The 16,763-nt window shown below is 44.2% G+C and overlaps 2 protein-coding genes across 4 annotated transcripts in view; one reads left to right on the top strand and one right to left on the bottom strand.

Annotated features, from left to right (window-relative positions):
* RINT1 (RAD50 interactor 1) overlaps positions 1 to 1,528 on the top strand; it is a 32,173-nt gene extending 30,645 nt beyond the window's left edge. For both annotated transcript variants that reach the window (XM_080817909.1, XM_080817910.1), the window contains one exon: positions 561 to 1,528. In XM_080817909.1, the coding sequence (XP_080674035.1) occupies positions 561 to 753 (193 nt within the window). In that variant the 3' untranslated portion in view covers positions 754 to 1,528. The remainder of the gene's footprint in view (positions 1 to 560) is intronic.
* EFCAB10 (EF-hand calcium binding domain 10) lies at positions 859 to 11,476 on the bottom strand (the record flags this gene model as incomplete). 2 transcript variants are annotated; one of them, XM_080817922.1, is made up of 4 exons in its annotated part: positions 11,234 to 11,476; positions 2,845 to 3,009; positions 2,644 to 2,731; positions 859 to 936 (listed from the first exon to the last, which is right to left on the bottom strand). In XM_080817922.1, exons 1-4 carry the CDS (start codon positions 11,340 to 11,342, stop codon positions 900 to 902), a joined length of 399 nt encoding a protein of 132 aa, XP_080674048.1. In that variant the 5' UTR covers positions 11,343 to 11,476. The 2 variants fall into 2 exon arrangements, with proteins under 2 accessions (XP_080674048.1, XP_080674047.1); XM_080817921.1 differs by lacking the exon at positions 859 to 936 and adding an exon at positions 1,151 to 1,196 and having other exon boundaries at positions 11,234 to 11,353.
* Positions 11,477 to 16,763: the final 5,287 nt, after the last annotated feature.

Below are 16,763 nucleotides of genomic sequence, written 5' to 3'. Positions count from 1 at the left end.
AGAAGTAGAAGAAATTAAAATTATGCTTAGTATCTAATAGTAGGCCAGGCCTGAAGAAAATCTGTTTTCTTAAATATTTAGTATTAATTTTGATTCTAAGCATAACTATAAATGTATGTAAGAATATTTTTAGAAATTGCTGATGTAAAGTTTAAATTATTGGGGGGAATTTGAGATTATAAAGTATTCCTTTTAAAGTTATTATAAAATGAAAGATTTTTTTTTGCTCATTTTAGTGTCATCTGAAATTTTTTTTGTTTCTCTTCCCATATTCTAATCTAGCTAAATGCTAAGCTACATTTAATAGGCTATTATATGTTAGTATCATTATTATATTTTGGGAAATAATAGATACATATTGAAAACAATGACCCTATTATAGTAATCTAATAAAATATAAATACATAAATCCAAATAAATCCATCAATACTTTTTACAGAAGGCATATGGACTAGCAGTGCAGGGAAGTTGTTGAGTTTCTGAAAATGAATATATTATGGCATAATGTGGATGATACAGATAATGGACCTCCTGCCCTTTTTTTTCCTTTTTCTTAACAGTGTCAAAGAAGCCTGTATTGTTTTGAACCTGAACGTGGGTTCTGCCCTACTTCTGAAAGACGTCCTCCAGTCCGATTCCGGGCAGCCTCAGGCCACAGCGGCCTTAAATGAAGTTGGAATTTACAAACTGGCTCAACAAGATGTCGAGATTCTACTTAATTTGAGGACAAACTGGCCTAACACTGGAAAATGACGCATCTTTTTTTGTTTTGGAGTTTTTCGTTTTTAACAAAGAGGAAGCCAGTTGGATTTCGAGTTATATGATGATGTTCTGAATTAATGAAACTGGACAACTGAAAACTTTATAGAATCATTTATTATCTTGGACTTATGGTGTTATTAAAATGCTGACCATATTTTCTCAGTCCTCTTGTTCCTAAGAAAATGAAAACAGAAAACTCAGAAGCCAGAAAAACTCAGAGTAATTCCATTTACAAATATAGATGCTAAGTCTGTCTGTTGAATAAGATACAAGAGCAGAGATAATAAATTACAATGAATTTTCAATTTCCTATGCTAATTAAGGGACACTACTGTAGATAATCAAACACAGCAAATAAATTTTTAAAAAATCAATGTAGAATGCATGTTTATAATTGAAGTTCCTGTATTTGGTTTGGAAATTCACTGTGTTTCCTGTAAGAAAACATATGGGATGGTGACTAAAACAGAATTGCTCTCATTTTCCACAAATGTCCTTACATTTAAAATCCTTCCTGGGGGCGCCTAGGTGGCTCAGTAGGTGAGCATCAGACTCTCGGTTTCGGCTTAGGTCATGATCTCAGGGTGCTGATCTCAGGGTCATGGGATCGAGCCCCATGCTTTGGGTCCCCAGCTCAGTGGGGAGTCTGCTGCAGATTCTCGTTCTCCCCCTCCCTCTGCCCCCCACCCCTGTGCGCGCTCTCTCTTATAAATAAATAAACCTTTAAAAATAAATAAATAAATAAAAGCCTTCCTAGTTCCATTCCATATGACAGTAGACAGCCTTTTCTTTTGGATGAAACATTTCAGGCCAGAGCACTGTGTTTCAGTCGTTCCCCCGCAAGGGTAGGGATGGGAACTAAACAGTTTTTGTTTAATATTTATGTAAGTAACTATGAGCTGGGAATCTAACTTTTTTTTTCTTCCAACTTTTCCTTGACTCTGGACTCTGTTACATAATGATTTCTTGATTAACAAATCCTCAGAGAACAAAATATTTAAAGGCATTGAGTTACATTGGTCAGAAGCCTTCTACAGCTATCAAATTTTATTCCTTTTTTTTTTTTTTTTCCTGATTTAGCATTTAGTTAGTACTTTTCAAGTGTAATACCCCAAATCTAAAATTGTTGGGCTGGCATGCAACTTATACTGATTTTTTTGTTTTGTTTTTTTGTTTGTTTTGAGTAAGCCCTGCACCCAACATGGGGCTTGAACTCATGATCCTGAGATCAAGAGTCTCATTCTCTACTGATTGAGCCAGTCGGGCCCCACAACCTCTACTACCGATAAACGTTTACTTGGTGATAAATAACTTTGAGGAAATGTTCTGAGAGAACTTCTACTGCTCTATATTTTATAGAGAGATTTTCCAACTGGTGTATTGGGCTCAAAGCTTTTCTGTGAGTTCTAGCAGACTGGGGCTTCTCCCCCTCATTCTTTGAGAACTGCAGGGCTTTCCCATTGAGAAAAGAATGAATCTGCCCCAGAATTTCCTAATTCCAGACTTGACTGTCACTCCTTGCTTTCTAGACAGCTGAAAGTTTCAAGGGAATGAAATGTTTCTGTCAAAAGGTAGGAACTTCTGTTTTATTTTTTTTTTATTTTTTTTTTTTTTAAAGATTTTATTTATTTATTTGACAGACAGAGATCACAAGTAGGCAGAGAGGCAGGCAGAGAGAGAGGAGGAAGCAGGATCCCTGCTATGCAGCAGAGAGCCCGATGTGGGGCTCGATCCCAGGACCCCGGGATCATGACCCGAGCCGAAGGCAGAGGCCTTAGCCCACTGAGCCACCCAGGCGCGCCGGAACTTCTGTTTTAAATTACAGTCCTTGTACCTCAAAGTCATGTCCATTAAATACCAGCCATGTCAAAATAAACTTACACTTCAGATCTGAATTTTTCCAAAGTTATCACATGTCCATCATCTTGTAAAACTTCATCTTCATCCAACAGACCCAGGGTTTTCAGGCCTGTAAAGTCAGAAGGAGAAGAAAGGAGAATTCATGAAGCGAGCATTATTTTCAACTAGGGCAAGTTCAAGAACAAGCACGAGCTGTTACTTCAGTGGGTAGAGGATACTGACCTTCTCGGTACTGCACAAATGATATGGTGCCTTTACGTGAAGTGTCCATCATCTCAAACATAGACACGATGTTAGAGTGATCCATAAAGAAAGGAAAAGCCACGCCTGTTACTTTGGCAATTCTCAGTCGTTCCAATATAGATATTAAATACTCTCTTGGTTTTTCTGTAAAAGAATGGTTCCAATTCTTTCTGATATAAAATTAAGATATATCACACATGGAAACAGTCATTTAACAATTATTAAATAACTACGTTCAAGGTACTGTACTAGGCACTGGGGTCATATACCTTGCTCACAAGCAAAACAAGACATTAGACAATTAATTACATATACAAAGTGCTCTACCCACATATGGGACCTGGGAATTTTTTTAAAAAAGAGCTCCTCAGGTGATTCTAATTTGTAGGTAAGCGTCGAGGGGGAGAAAAAAAAAAGTATAACATGAGGGCGCCTGTGTGGCTCAGTGGGTTAAAGCCTCCGCCTTCAGCTTGGGTCATGAACCCGGGGTTCTGGGATCGAGCCTAGCGTCGGGCTCTCTGCTCAGCAGGGAGCCTGCTTCCCCCACCCTCTCTCTCTGCCTGCCTCTCTGCCTGCTTGTGACTTGTGATCTCTCTCTGTCAAATAAATAAAATCTTAAAAAAAGTATAACATGATACATGGAACAAAATAGCTAAAAGAAGGGATCAAATGCAAATAAAAGCAGAGACTCTTAGGTTAATATAGTCTTCCAATTAGGAAGGATGAATGTTCACGTATAAAAACAGTATTTTGGATAAGTAGGCCAGTTTGAGCAATATGGAGGCTGAAAAAAGAAGATCAATCCACTTTCCAGAAATAATGCAGCCAGTTAGGATGAAAAGCAGCCAGAAGGGGCGCCTGAGTGGCTCAGTGGGTTAAGCCGCTGCCTTCAGCTCAGGTCATGATCTCAGGGTCCTGGGATCGAGCCCTGCATCAGGCTCTCTGCTCAGCAGGGAGCCTGCTTCCCCCCCCCTCTCTCTGCCTGCCTCTCTGCCTACTTGTGATCTCTCTGTCAAATAAATAAATAAAATCTTTAAGAAAAAAAGAAAAGAAAAGAAAAGCAGCCAGAAGTTAAGATGGAGCAACTGAGATGATCAACGCCACTCACTACACACACACACACACACATGCACACAGTCATTATATATTTCTTTCAAAAACCTTTTTCCTGATGGGGCACCTGGGTGACTCAGTCGGTTAAGCGTCTGCCTTCGGCTCAGGTCATGATCCCGGAGTCCTGGGATCGAGCCCCGCATCGGGCTCCCAGGAGCCTGCTTCTCCCTCTCCTGCCTGCCACTCGCCCTGCTTGTGCTCTCTTTCTCTTTCTGTCACATAAATAAATAAAATCTTTAAAAAAAAAAAAAAGACTTTTTCTTGAGAATTGTATAAATATATAAAAGTAGGAAAGTATAATGAACCCGTCAACCCACTTTAACTTAAAATTTGTGGCCAGTCTCATTTCACCATCATCTCATCCAGGCCCCCTCTTCCTGTACTGTTTTGAAGCCAATTACAGTGATAATATTTCATTAATAAATATTTGAGCACGTATCTCTAACAGATAAGGACTCCTTTTGAGATATAATGGACATGTAGCATTGTGTAAGTTTACATAACATGTTGATTTGGTACATTTTTAATTTGCAATATGATTGTCACTGTAGTATTCGCTAACACCTTTACCACATATTTCTTTAAGATCTAGTCTTTTAGCAAGTTTGGTGTTTATCATGCAGTGATACTGTCTGTAAGCCCTATGCTGTGCATAAATTTCCAAGAATTACCTTACTTGCCCTCAAACAACAGCTCTCCTACTCCCCCACCGCTCACCATTCTACTCCATTTCTACAACTGGTTTTGTTAGATTCCCTATATAAGTGGTGTCTTGCAGTATTTGTCTTTCTCTCACTTAGCTCACTTAGCCTATGCTCAAGGGGCATCCTCGTTGCAAATGGCAGGATCTCCTTCTTTCTCATGGCTGAATAATATTCCATTGTATAAATATACCACATCTTCATTGTTCATTTATTTGTAGACAGACACTTGGGCTGTTTCCATACCTTGGCTTTTGTGAATTATGCAGCAGTAAACAAGAGTACGCAGATATCTCCTTCAGACCCTGTTTTCATTTCCTTTGGATAAACACCCAGAAGTGGAATTGCTGAGGCATATGGTAGTTCCGGTTTAATTTTTTTTTTTAAGATTTTATTTATTTATTTGACAGAGATCACAAGTAGGCAGAGAGGCAGGCAGAGAGAGAGGAGGAAGCAGGCTCCCCGCTGAGCAGAGAGCCCGATGCAGGGCTCGATCCCAGGACCCTGGGATCATGACCTGAGCCGAAGGCAAAGGCTTTAACCCACTGAGCCATCCAGGCGCCCCTGATTTAATTTTTTTGAGGAACCTCCATACTGTTTTCCATTGTGGAATTTCCCTGATAATTAGTGATGTTGGGCATCTTTTTAGGTACCTGCAGGCCATTGTATACCTTCTTTGGAAAAATGTCTATTTAGTTCCTCTGCCCATTTTTTTTTTAAGTTTTTCAACATGGGGCTCTAACTCATAACCCCAAGATCAAGAGTCCAATGTTCTCCTGACTAAGCCAGGCAGGAGCCCTGCCTTGCCCATTTTTTAAAAAATATTTTATTTATTTGTCAAATAGAGAGTGAGAGTGAGCGAGCACAAGCAAGGGAGCGGCAGGCAGAGGGAGAAGCAGGCTCCCCGCCAAGCAGGGAGAGTGATTTGGGACTCAATCCTGGGATCATGACCTGAGCTGAAGGCAGACACTTAACCGACTGAGCCACCCAGGCGTCCCATTTTTAAATCAAGTTTTTTGCTATTGAGTTGTAGGAGTACTTTATACATTTTAGATCTTAAATGATACATAGTTTGCAAATATTTTCTCCTATAGGTTGCCTTTAAACCTAGGTTTAAGAAGGTCCTATAGGTTGCAGAAGCTTTAAATCTGACATAATCCCAGCTGTTGCTTTTTTTTGTTTTGTTCTTTGTGCTTTTGGTGTTGTATCTGAAAAATCATTGCCAAGACCTGTGTCAGGGAGCTTCTTCCCTGTGTTTTCTTCTAGGAGTCTTATGGTATCAGGTTGTCCCACAAATTTTATGAATTGAGGACACTTTTTAAAAATAAAAAATTAGGGGTGCCTGGATGGCTCAGTCAGTTAAGCATCTGACTTCGGCTCAGATCATGATCTCAGCGTCCTGGGATGGAGCCTCATGTTGGGCTCCCTGCTCAGCAGGGAGTCTGCTCCTCTCCCTCTGCCTCCACCTCTTCCCCTGCTCATGCTCTATCTCTCTCAAATAAATAGAATTTTTAAAAAATAGTAAAGAAGATTTAAAAAGTAAAAGTGAATTTAGTGGCTCAGTCCTTAAGTGTCTGCCTTCCGCTCAGGTCATGATCCCAGGGTCCTGGGATCAAGTCCTGCATCAGGCTCCCTGCTCAGCGGGGAGTCTGCTTCTCCCTCTCCCACTCCCCCTGCTGTGTTCCCTCTTTCAATGTCTTTCTCTGTCAAATAGATAAATAAAATCTTTTAAAAAATGAATTTAAACACTTATTCAAATAGCACCCACACATTGTGATTATGTTTTTAGATCTCTCTTGTGCCTTTCTGTACAAATTTTAACAGACTATAGAAACAATTGGGTTACTGAAGGCAATCCCATCATGTATGTGGTCTTCTGTCGCTTCTCTCTGAACTATTTATCAAATTCAGAAAAAGAAAAAAGGCCAAGTTTGAATTTCAACTTACTACTTTTCTTTTTAAGGACAGAGTAAGTAAATAATGCTAATGAAACTTGATGTGTTTCTCTGATGAAGGATTTTTACTGTATATCCTTTAAACTACATGAGATGCTATAATGTTTAAGTCTATAATTTATACTCCGCCTGCTTCTAAAAATGTTTTGAAAATGCTTACAACAGAAGTAATAAAAATATTACCTTTAAAGAATTATTTTATTTTTAAGTAATCTCTCTACCCGACATGGGGCTTGAACTCATAACCCCGAGAACAAGAGTCATTTGCTCCACTGACTGAGGAAGCCAGCTGCCCCTAAAGATATGACTTTTTAAAACACGAAGGGGGGTTGCCTGGCTGGCTCAGCTGCTTGAGCGTCCCACTCTTGGTTTCAGGTCAGGTCATGATCTCAGGGTCCCGGGACTGGGCCCCACATCAGGCTCTGCACTGGTCGTGGAGTTGGCTTGAGATTCTCTCTCCCCTCTCACTCCCCTTGCTTGTCTGTGTACTCTCTCAAACAAATAAAAATTTAAAAAATAAAACATGAAGGGAAGATCCAAATGTTACTCACCACCTAAGTTATATAAATGTCAGCTGATAATGACAATCAGTTTTTGTAAAACAAAACCTCAAGTTCACCTCTTAATAATAAACGCTAATAATTATTGAGCCCTCTGTGCCTGGTATTCCTCATAACCATCACTTCCCCAAGACCACAGCTAGTATGAATCCATAATGTGCTCCCTAAAATGTGCAGGCTTTACCACACTCTACTAACTCAAATATGGGATGCATCCGGAAACCCCAAACTTTGTCAGCCATGATGGTCTCTATTGAGTTTTTCCTCCTCCGTAACTCTCAAAGGTTTCTTTCTTTTTTTTTTTTTTTTAAGATTTTATTTATTTATTTGACAGGCAGAGATCACACGTAGGCAGAGAGGCAGGCAGAGAGAGAGAGAGGAGGGGAAGCAGGCTTCCTGCTGAGCAGAGAGCCCGCTGTGGGGCTCGATCCCAGGACCCTGAAGATTATGACCCAAGCGGAAGGCAGAGGATTTAACCCACTGATCCACCCAGGCGCCCCCATAAATCCCTTTAAGATCAAAGCTTTTCAAACTGGGATATATGTCATAATGCCAGAGGCTTTGTAAAGACCCGAGGTAAAGATAATGTTTCTTCCTGAGAATCAATCATACTTTGGTGAGTAATATGAAACATTTATAGTAAGAAATGGATATCTCTGTAGAAGAACAAAACTTGTAAATTTTTATGGTAATACAAGTGACTCCAAAGAAACTTATCAGGCAGCAGCAGGCTAAGGTCTCAGACACCAAAGGTACAAGTCCCCTCTTCTCTACCATTAGGAGCATCTGGGCAGGGACCTTGGAGAGGCATTGCCCTATACTCTGGACACCAGCCAAACCCTTCCGTAGCTTCTCCTCAGTATTTCTTCAGTTTTTTCCGGCCCCTCCCCACTCTCTTTGGAGTTTGTAAAGATGTTTCAAGAAGTTTACATTGTGGGATGCCTAGATGGCTCAGTCGTTAACTGTCTGCCTTCAGCTTGGGTCAAGATCTTAGGGTCTTGGGATAAAGTCCCACATCAGGCTCCGGCTCAGCAGGGAGTCTGCTTCCCCCTCTGGCCCTACCCCCTGCTTGTGCTTGCTCCCTCTCTCTCAAATAAATAAATAACATCTTTAAAAAAGAAAAAGTTCACATTGTTACAGGGGGTAACAGCATCTCAGTTTCTTACATTGATAATTATTTAAATTATGAATGGGATAGGATTACATTATTAATCGCGTAACTACTACCAGACCTCCCCTTCCTATCCTCTGCTGAGAAAATTTGTCTTTATCTTAGATTCTCTTTCCCCCACCATGCCTTCTATAGGAGAATGCTGTTTTTGCCAGACGAGTTCAAAGCCTTTTATGTTAAAGGAAAAAAACCGAATCCTCGAGATACTACATTGGTTGACATTAGAAAGAGCTTGAGAGAAAAAGGCCAGGAAAGAAGCAGGAAACAGAAAAAAAAAAAAAATCTACAAACTAAAAAAAGACCACAAAGTACCTACTAGCACAGTGAATGAGAAAACAGACAAACAAAAACAAACCCACTTCAAGGCACATAAACATTTAGAACAACAGGGATAAGGGGCACCTGGGTGGCTCAGTGGGTTAAGCCTCTGCTTTCGGCTCAGGTCATGATCTCAGGGTCCTGGCAGGCATCAAGCCCTGGAGCCCTGCATGGAGCCCCACATGGAGCCCCGCATGGAGCCCCACATGGAGCCCCGCATGGAGCCCCACATCGGGCTCTCTGCCTGCCTCTCTGCCTACTTGTGATCTCTCTCTCTGTCAAATAAATAAATAAAATCTTAAAAAAAAAAAAAAGGAGGACATGTATTAAAAAAAGAGAGAGAGAGAACAACAGGGATAAAATAAAAACTTCCAGATGAGAGAAAAAGTCTTCATTAAACAGGTCAAGAATCTGATGACGTCATGCCATCAGACTCTTCAGAACAACTGTGGCAATTAGAGGACAAAGGGGCACAGCCCTCCAAATTCTGAAGGCAGTACTTTCTGAGAATTGTATCCACCCTAGTTATCAGGTTTGAGTGTAGGATGAGACACTACCATAAAACAGGCTGTAAGCACAGGAGAGAAGTGAAAAGGTTAAGGTCTGAGAAGAGAGAGGGAAACCCCTGAATTACAGCCACACAGCCGCGAGGCTGGGCCATCAGTCTAGTCCAGAGCAAGAAGACAGAGAGAGCTGGGGATGCCCTGGGAAGGGGGGGGGGGTGGTTATATGATGACTCTCCTCTCCTGTCCTACCTAGAGGAGAGCTCTGCTTGCGACAAAAAGAATATCGATGACTGAGTAGTAATGACACAGAAAATTTAAGTCAACATTTAAAATGCGGTATTACTGATTTCCGGGAAATCAACAAAGGAAATACAGTCTGAGCATGCCACATGGATTCGCTGTGGATATTTGCCTAATAATAATAATGCACATTCCAAATGCTGGCCACACCAAAACTGAATTATAATTTTACTGGGAAGATGGGGATGTGCAGGAACAGGTGTGAGTGTGTGTGTGTGCGCGAGCTCGCCCGCACGTGCGGGCATGTCTGTACGCGAGCTGACGTTTCCTCTTACACAGTAAAGCTAAATCTAAACCCCGGGGGCTGAGGGGATATTGATAAGTAGCAGTAAAGTCTGTGATTCAGAAATATCAAGGAGTTGGCAATCATTCTTTACAACAGGAATCTGGGGCAGGGAGGGAAACGCTGTTTTTCCTCTATAAGCCTTGGGGTCCTTTTTGACTTTTAAACCCCATACGCATATACTTTTTTTTTTTTTAAAGATTTTATTTATTTGACAGGCAGAGATTGCAAGTAGGCAGAGAGGCAGGCAGAGAGAGAGAGAGAGAGAGGAGGAAGCAAGCTCCCTGCTGAACAGAGAGCCCGATGCGGGGCTCGATCCCAGGACACTGGGATCATGACCTGAGCCGAAGGCAGAGGCTTTAACCCACTGAGCCACCCAGGCGCCCCATACGCATATACTTTTTTTTTTTTTTAATTTTTTTTATTTTAATAAACATATAATGTATTTTTATCCCCAGGGGTACAGGTCTGTGAATCGTCTGGTTTACACATTTCACAGCACTCATCATAGCACATACCCTCCCCAATGTCCATTTCCCCACCACCCTCTCCCATCCCCCTTCCCCCCCGCAACCCTCAGTCTGTTTCTTGAGATTGAGTCTTTTATGGTTTGTCTCCCTCCCAATCCCATCTTTTCATTTTTTCTTTTCCTACCTCCCCCCAAACCCCCCCACCTTGCATCTCCACTTCCTCATATCAAAGAGATCATATGATAGTTATATTTCTCCGATTGACTTATTTCGCTAAGCATGATACCCTCTAGTTCCATCCACGTCGTCGCAAATGGCAAGATTTCATGTCTTTTGATGGCTGCATAGTATTCCATTGTGTATATATACCACATCTTCTTTATCCATTCATCTGTTGATGGACATCTAGGCGCTTTCCACAGTTTGGCTATTGTGGACATTGCTGCTATAAACATTCGGGTGCACGTGCCCCTTCGGAGCACCACGTTTGTATCTTATACGCATATACTTTTATAAAAATCGAAATGAAACACGTGTTGGTTGCCAGCCGTAGGGTTAACTTATATATTACCCATTCAATCTTCCCGACGTGTCCGTAGCTCGGTACTGTTCCCCCACTCTCCAGAAGAGGACCCTGACGTGCAGGCCCTCGCCCACAGCCCACACTCCGCTAGTGTTAAGGACGACCCTCCCCCGAGCCTCTCCCCACCCGCCGCGAGCCTCCCCCTACGAGAGCCCCGCGCACCTGGCCAGTGGCCGGCACAAAAGGGGCCGTTCAACCAGCACTCGTTTGACTGAGGGCCACGGCGTTCGCTGGCAGTAGGGCTCCAGCCGCGAGAGGGCGGGCGGGGAGTGCGAGCGGCGGGGTCCCGGGGAGGGGAGCGGGCCGGCGGTGCGGGCGCGCAGGGACGGCGGTACCGGGAGTTTCTGGGAACCGCCCGGGCAGGGAGGCGGGTGGGAACGAAAGCCGAGCGGTAGGCAAGCCTCTTACCCGGCCGGAAAAAGAGCAGGGTGCTGGTGAGATAGTTTAGCAACTCCATAATCCGGTGTTTTTCCAAGTAATTCCTGGCCTCCAGCTCCCTGCTGCCGCCCGCCTGCATGGCTCCGCGTGGGGGCGTTGCTAGGCGACCAGGCGGCGTCGGGGCCGCTGGGCTCCACCCCCTCCGCCCCGCGCGGTCGGCCTTAGGGGGCGACCTGAGACCGGCGTTCTCCACTTCCTCGCGGAGAGGAAGCCTGGGGCGGCGTGGGGCGGCGCCTGCGCGGAGGCTGAGGGTGGCGGGTGCAGAGCCCCTGGCGGGCGGAGGGTCCGGTTCCCGCGCTGGGCGGAGGGCTGGGCCGGATCGGCCTTTCCTGTTTTTGTCTCGAGCACCTAGCTCAGGGCTTGTTGATCCAGGGACTGAGACCTCAGGTTCTAATAACACAGGATCAACTTGGGGAATTAGAGAGCATACAGGGAGAGTCCTAACAGGAGTTGGCCGGCTTTCTGCCCTGGGCTGCGGGTCGGGAAGCACGCTGGGATCCTGAGCGCCAACGTCTCTGCAGCTTAACTAGGCTGCGCCGAGGGGCCGTGTCAAAGACCACCTGACAGTGGTGTTGAGGGAGAGTCACTGAGTAGGACGGGATGCAGGTGCATAGCAGGGCCCGCGCTTCAGTCGTCGGTATGCCTTGGAAACTGGACTCTAGGCTGGGACTTCTGTCCTTGAGGGCCAGGCTCGGAAGCCTGTGGCCTTACCGTCAACAGGGAGTTATCCCAGGACAGGCACTTCAAGGAGAGAAAAGACAAATGGCCAATAAACATACGAAAATATTCCCAGCCTCTTCGGCAATCCTGTAAACAAAACTACAAGAAAATGCCAGTTTACATGTAGCAGACTGGGCACAGTTAGGAAGTTGGACAATATCGAACTGGCAAGGATACACTGCGACAAAACAGTGATGATGGGAGCCAAATTGGAACACCCACTTTGGACAATCGATTTGGAATTATCTTGATAATGCAAGCATGTTTCTGCACTCTTTAGAGAGCTGCTCTTGGACAGGTGTACCCGGATATATGCACAAGAATGTTCACAGCAGCACTCTTCATAATAGCAAACACTGACAACAGCCCCAAAGTTCATCAAGAACACAATGAATTGAGGAGCCTAGGTGGCTCAGTTGGTTGGGCATCTGCCTTTGGCTCAGGTCATGATCCCATGTGTTGTGGGTTCCAGCCCCATATGGGGCTCCTTGCTCCACGTGGAGTTTGCTTGTCCCTCTCCCTCTGCTCTTTCCTGGCTTGTGCTCTCTCTCTCTCTCTCTCTCTAATAAATGAATAAAATCTAAAAAAAAAAAAAAAAAAAAAAAAAAGTCAGGACTTTTCTTTAATGGAGGGAGAGAAGACTGCGTGGTGGTCAATTGGAGAAGGTGACTGCTGCCTGGTGCTCTAAGCTCAAGACATTTGGTCCTCCCTGGGGGAACTTCACTTACTCTCCCTGGGTTACTCGGGTCCTGAATAAATAGCTCTGTTTTTGGAACCTCAGATGACCTAGAACCTTGACCTGGAAATGCAGCGGTCGGATCTTCTGTGACTTCTGACTTCTGTGGAGTCAGGCTGCACACTGGACCCTGCAGACGTCTTCCTGACTCACTGTCTTCTGTTCCACAAGGCCTGGGAGCGTTCCTGTGCCCAGTGCTCCCTCTTACAACAGTTCCCCGCGGAAGTCATGCTAAAGAGAAGTATCCAGATGCCACCTAGTGGAGCCAGCTATTTGTGTTGATGCCTTTCCTCTCTCTTAAGATTTTACTTATTTGAGAGAGTGTGTGTGTGTGTGAGCATGAGCAGGGGGGAGGGCAGAGGGAGAAGCAGGCACCCCTGTGAGCAGGGAACTTCATGCGGGGCTTGATGCGGGGCTCTATCCCAAAACCCTGGGATCGTGACCTGACCCAAAGGCAGATGCTTAGCAGACTGAGCCAGCCAGGTGCCCCATGCTGGTGCCATCTCTTAAGGCAATTTGGGCTTAATTAATCACCGTCATCAACATCGTCATCCTAATGCGTCACCATCCCTTTGACTTCCCCCTCACCCCACTCCTTGTTATTACTAACCCTTTAGTGGTTCGGGAGAGTAACTCCAGTTGGAAGGCATGAAGGAGGTGGTTCCCAGTCACAACTGCACCTTAAAACCAACCGGGTCCTTTAGAGAGTACTGGAGGTGGGGCCCCATTCTAGATGCACGAAATGGAATCTCTTGAATTGGGGCCTGAACATGGGTAGTTCTGTTGTTGTTGCTTTAAAAGCAAGGATTGAGGTATAATTAACATTTAAGAAACTGCACATCTGGGGCGCCTGGGTGGCTCAGTGGGTTAAAGCCTCTGCCTTCGGCTTGGGTCATGATCTCAGGGTCCTGGGATTGAGTCCCGCATTGGGCTCTCTGCTCAGCGGGGAGCCTGCTTTCCTGCCCCACCGCCTGCCTCTCTGCCTACTTGTGATCTCTGTCAAATAAATTTAAAAACAAATAAATAAATAAACTGCACATCTTTTAAGGTGTACTCATCGATAAATATACATCCATGAAACCATGACTGCAGTCAAGACGAGGAACATATCTATAACCCCCAACGGTTGCCTTGTGCCCCTTTCTAGTTCCTCCCCCTCACCCCTCCTCCGCCCTGCTCCCCCATCACCAGGTAACCACTGACCTGCTAGCTATTCCTCTATATTAGTTTACATTTTCTGGATTTTATATAAACGGAGCCACACGGTATGGGTTTGCTGTTCTTGTTTTGGCTCAGTGAGTGTCTTTCACTCGAGATATAATTTTTTTTTAAGATTGTATTTATTTGTCAGAGAGAGAGAGCGAGAGCACAAGCAGGGGGAGCAGCAGAGGCAGAGAGAGAAGCAGACTCCCCGCTGAGCAAGGAGCCCGATGTAGGACTGATTCTAGGACCTTGGGATCATGACCTGAGCTGAAGGCAGATACCTAGCCGATGGAGCCACCAGGCGTCCCTCGATATAATTATGTTTGGAGACTCACCCATGTCATTGCACGGTGCCGTACCTCAACCCATGCGGTGCTGAGTAGGACTTCAGGGACGGCGGAGCTATGACAAAAAGACCTGACATGAACATCGGTATACGGATCTGGCATGCGCACGTGAGTTCATCTCCCTTAGGGAAAGAGCTAGGAGTGGACTGCTGGATCATACGGGAAGTGCAGTATTTTGAGAAAATGCCAAACCATTTTCCTCATTTGCCTTCCCTCTCTCCCTCTCAAATAAATAAATAAATAAATAAATAAAATCTTTAAAAAAAAACAGTGTAGAAATTTCCATGTGGCCTTCCTTTGGCTCTTCCCAATGACAATACATCACATAACTATAGAACATCACCATCAGGGGGGCGCCTGGGTGGCTCAGTGGGTTAAGCCTCTGCCTTCGGCTCGGGTCATGATCCCGTGGTCCTGGGATCGAGCCCCACATTGGGCTCTCTGCTCAGCGGGGAGCCTGCTTCCCCCTCTTTCTCTGCCTGCCTCTCTGCCTACTTGTGATCTCTCTCTCTGTGTCAAATAAATAAATAAAATCTTAAAAAAAAAAAAAAAAGAACATCACCATCAGGGCACCTGGGTGACTCAGTCGTTGAGTGTCTGCCTTCGGCTCAGGTCATGATCTCAGGATCCTGGGATCGAGCCCTGAATTGGGCTCCTTGCTCCGCGGGAACCCTGCTTCTCCCTCTCTTACTCCCCCTGCTTGTGTTTCCCCCGTTGCAGTCTCTCTCTGTCAAATATATAAAATCTTAAAAAAAAAAAAAAAAAGAACATCACCATAGAACTAGGAAATCAACACTGGTACATTACTATTCACTGGGGCATAGACCTCATTTGCATTTCACTAGTTTTTACCTGAATTCTTTTTTCTTTTTCTGTCTTTCACTTTTTGTTTAAAAAGTAATCTCTATACCCAACATGGGACTTGAACTCATGACCCCAAGATCAAAAGTTGCATGCTCTACTGACCGAGCCAGGCGGGCACCCCAGTTCTGTTTCATTTTTGAGGATACTTCTATATTTCAGAATATCATATAAACGGAGCTTCATTTTATAAACTGAGACTAAATTTAACTTCCATCCCACTGACTGGGTCTGCTGAAGTTTGAATTAGGTCCACCAAATTGAAGCCCAGAACAAAATTTATGAGAAGCCTTCTTTGTGCTTCTAAATTGTTTCTATGATGGATGACCTCAGATGATTTGCTATTTATACAATTCACCTGGGGGATCGAGGACCCTTTCCCAAAAGGCTTCCCGTGCATGAGCTCTGTGGTCCTCACCAAATGACTTGACCTCCACAAGCTTTGGTTTTTCTCATCTGTAAAATGGGGGCAAGAATCTCACCCACCTCATGGAGTTATTGCAAAGTCTCGCCTGCAGCTGGCAGCCTGTGGGGTGGGATGGAGGGTGTGGTCTCTCATGGCTATGGATGGTGACCAGGGGGCACATGGTCCTGTCTTCCCTAGCTGAAACTGAGAATGCATGTCCCCAAACAACACTACTGCACTGATGTCAGATTTCAAGTGCATCGTTGGATCTGTGGGCTCTTGTGGCTTGTCCTGCAACCCAATCACCCTTGATATGACACTTAAATGGAAGAATATATTCAGTTCCAAATGAAGCATTTGGAGCACAGCCCACAGAGTGGGGATGGCTTTTACAGGAAAGATAGATCATTGCTTTGTATATTATTTTTTGAAACTAAGAGACCCACTTTGCCCCAATGCCCTTTTTCAGCAGAAATAAGTTTAGAAGACAAATAAAAAGGGGTAAAAAAAAAATTGGATGGCTAAATTGTTGGTCATTTCTAAGGGATAGCAAAGTTCTCCTTTCTGGTCTTACTAATGGATTAAATTATTTCATGTAGTTTGATGTTATTTAATATAGAATTACTGGTCATAAGCACACCTGTTGCATTGGCCAAAATGGATTCATTTGGACTCAGCTGTGCACCTCTCCTCCCTCTCTGTGTGCAGCAAAGTTGGGCTGATGGCTCGAAATGGGTAGGCCACGGTGGGAATATTAATATCACAGAAATCATCAAGTGCTTCCCCTGTCATTCCCCGAAGCCCGATATTTGACATTTATCCACACACCACCGATGCCTCCATTATTTTTTTTTAAAGATTCTGTTTTTAGGTAATCTCTACACCCAACATTGGCCTAGAACCCACAACCCTGAGATCGAGTCCCATGCTGCACCAACAGAGCCAGTCAGGTGCCCCAATGCTTCATTTTTTAATTCAACATTTATTGTATGCCTGCCACTATTTTAAGAACCATGTGGCATTGAACAAGACAGCTCCTTGGTAAATTCGAAGTCCAAGGAAACATGAAATATACTTGGTTTGAAAGAAGAAGCACCTGAATGTCAGGGTAACCCACATGAATTTCCAACTCAACATGGCTGGTGGGAAGGACTGCGTTTAAAGCACCCCCCACCCTCTGCGGTCCATTTTTAACCACCTCCAGAAAGTGCATTCATTGTAATCAAT

Source organism: Martes martes, assembly GCF_963455335.1.
Source record: "Martes martes genome assembly, chromosome: 11".
Lineage (NCBI taxonomy): Eukaryota > Metazoa > Chordata > Mammalia > Carnivora > Mustelidae > Martes > Martes martes.
Note: the sequence above shows the minus strand (reverse complement) of the source record. Positions and strands in the feature narration are given on the sequence as shown.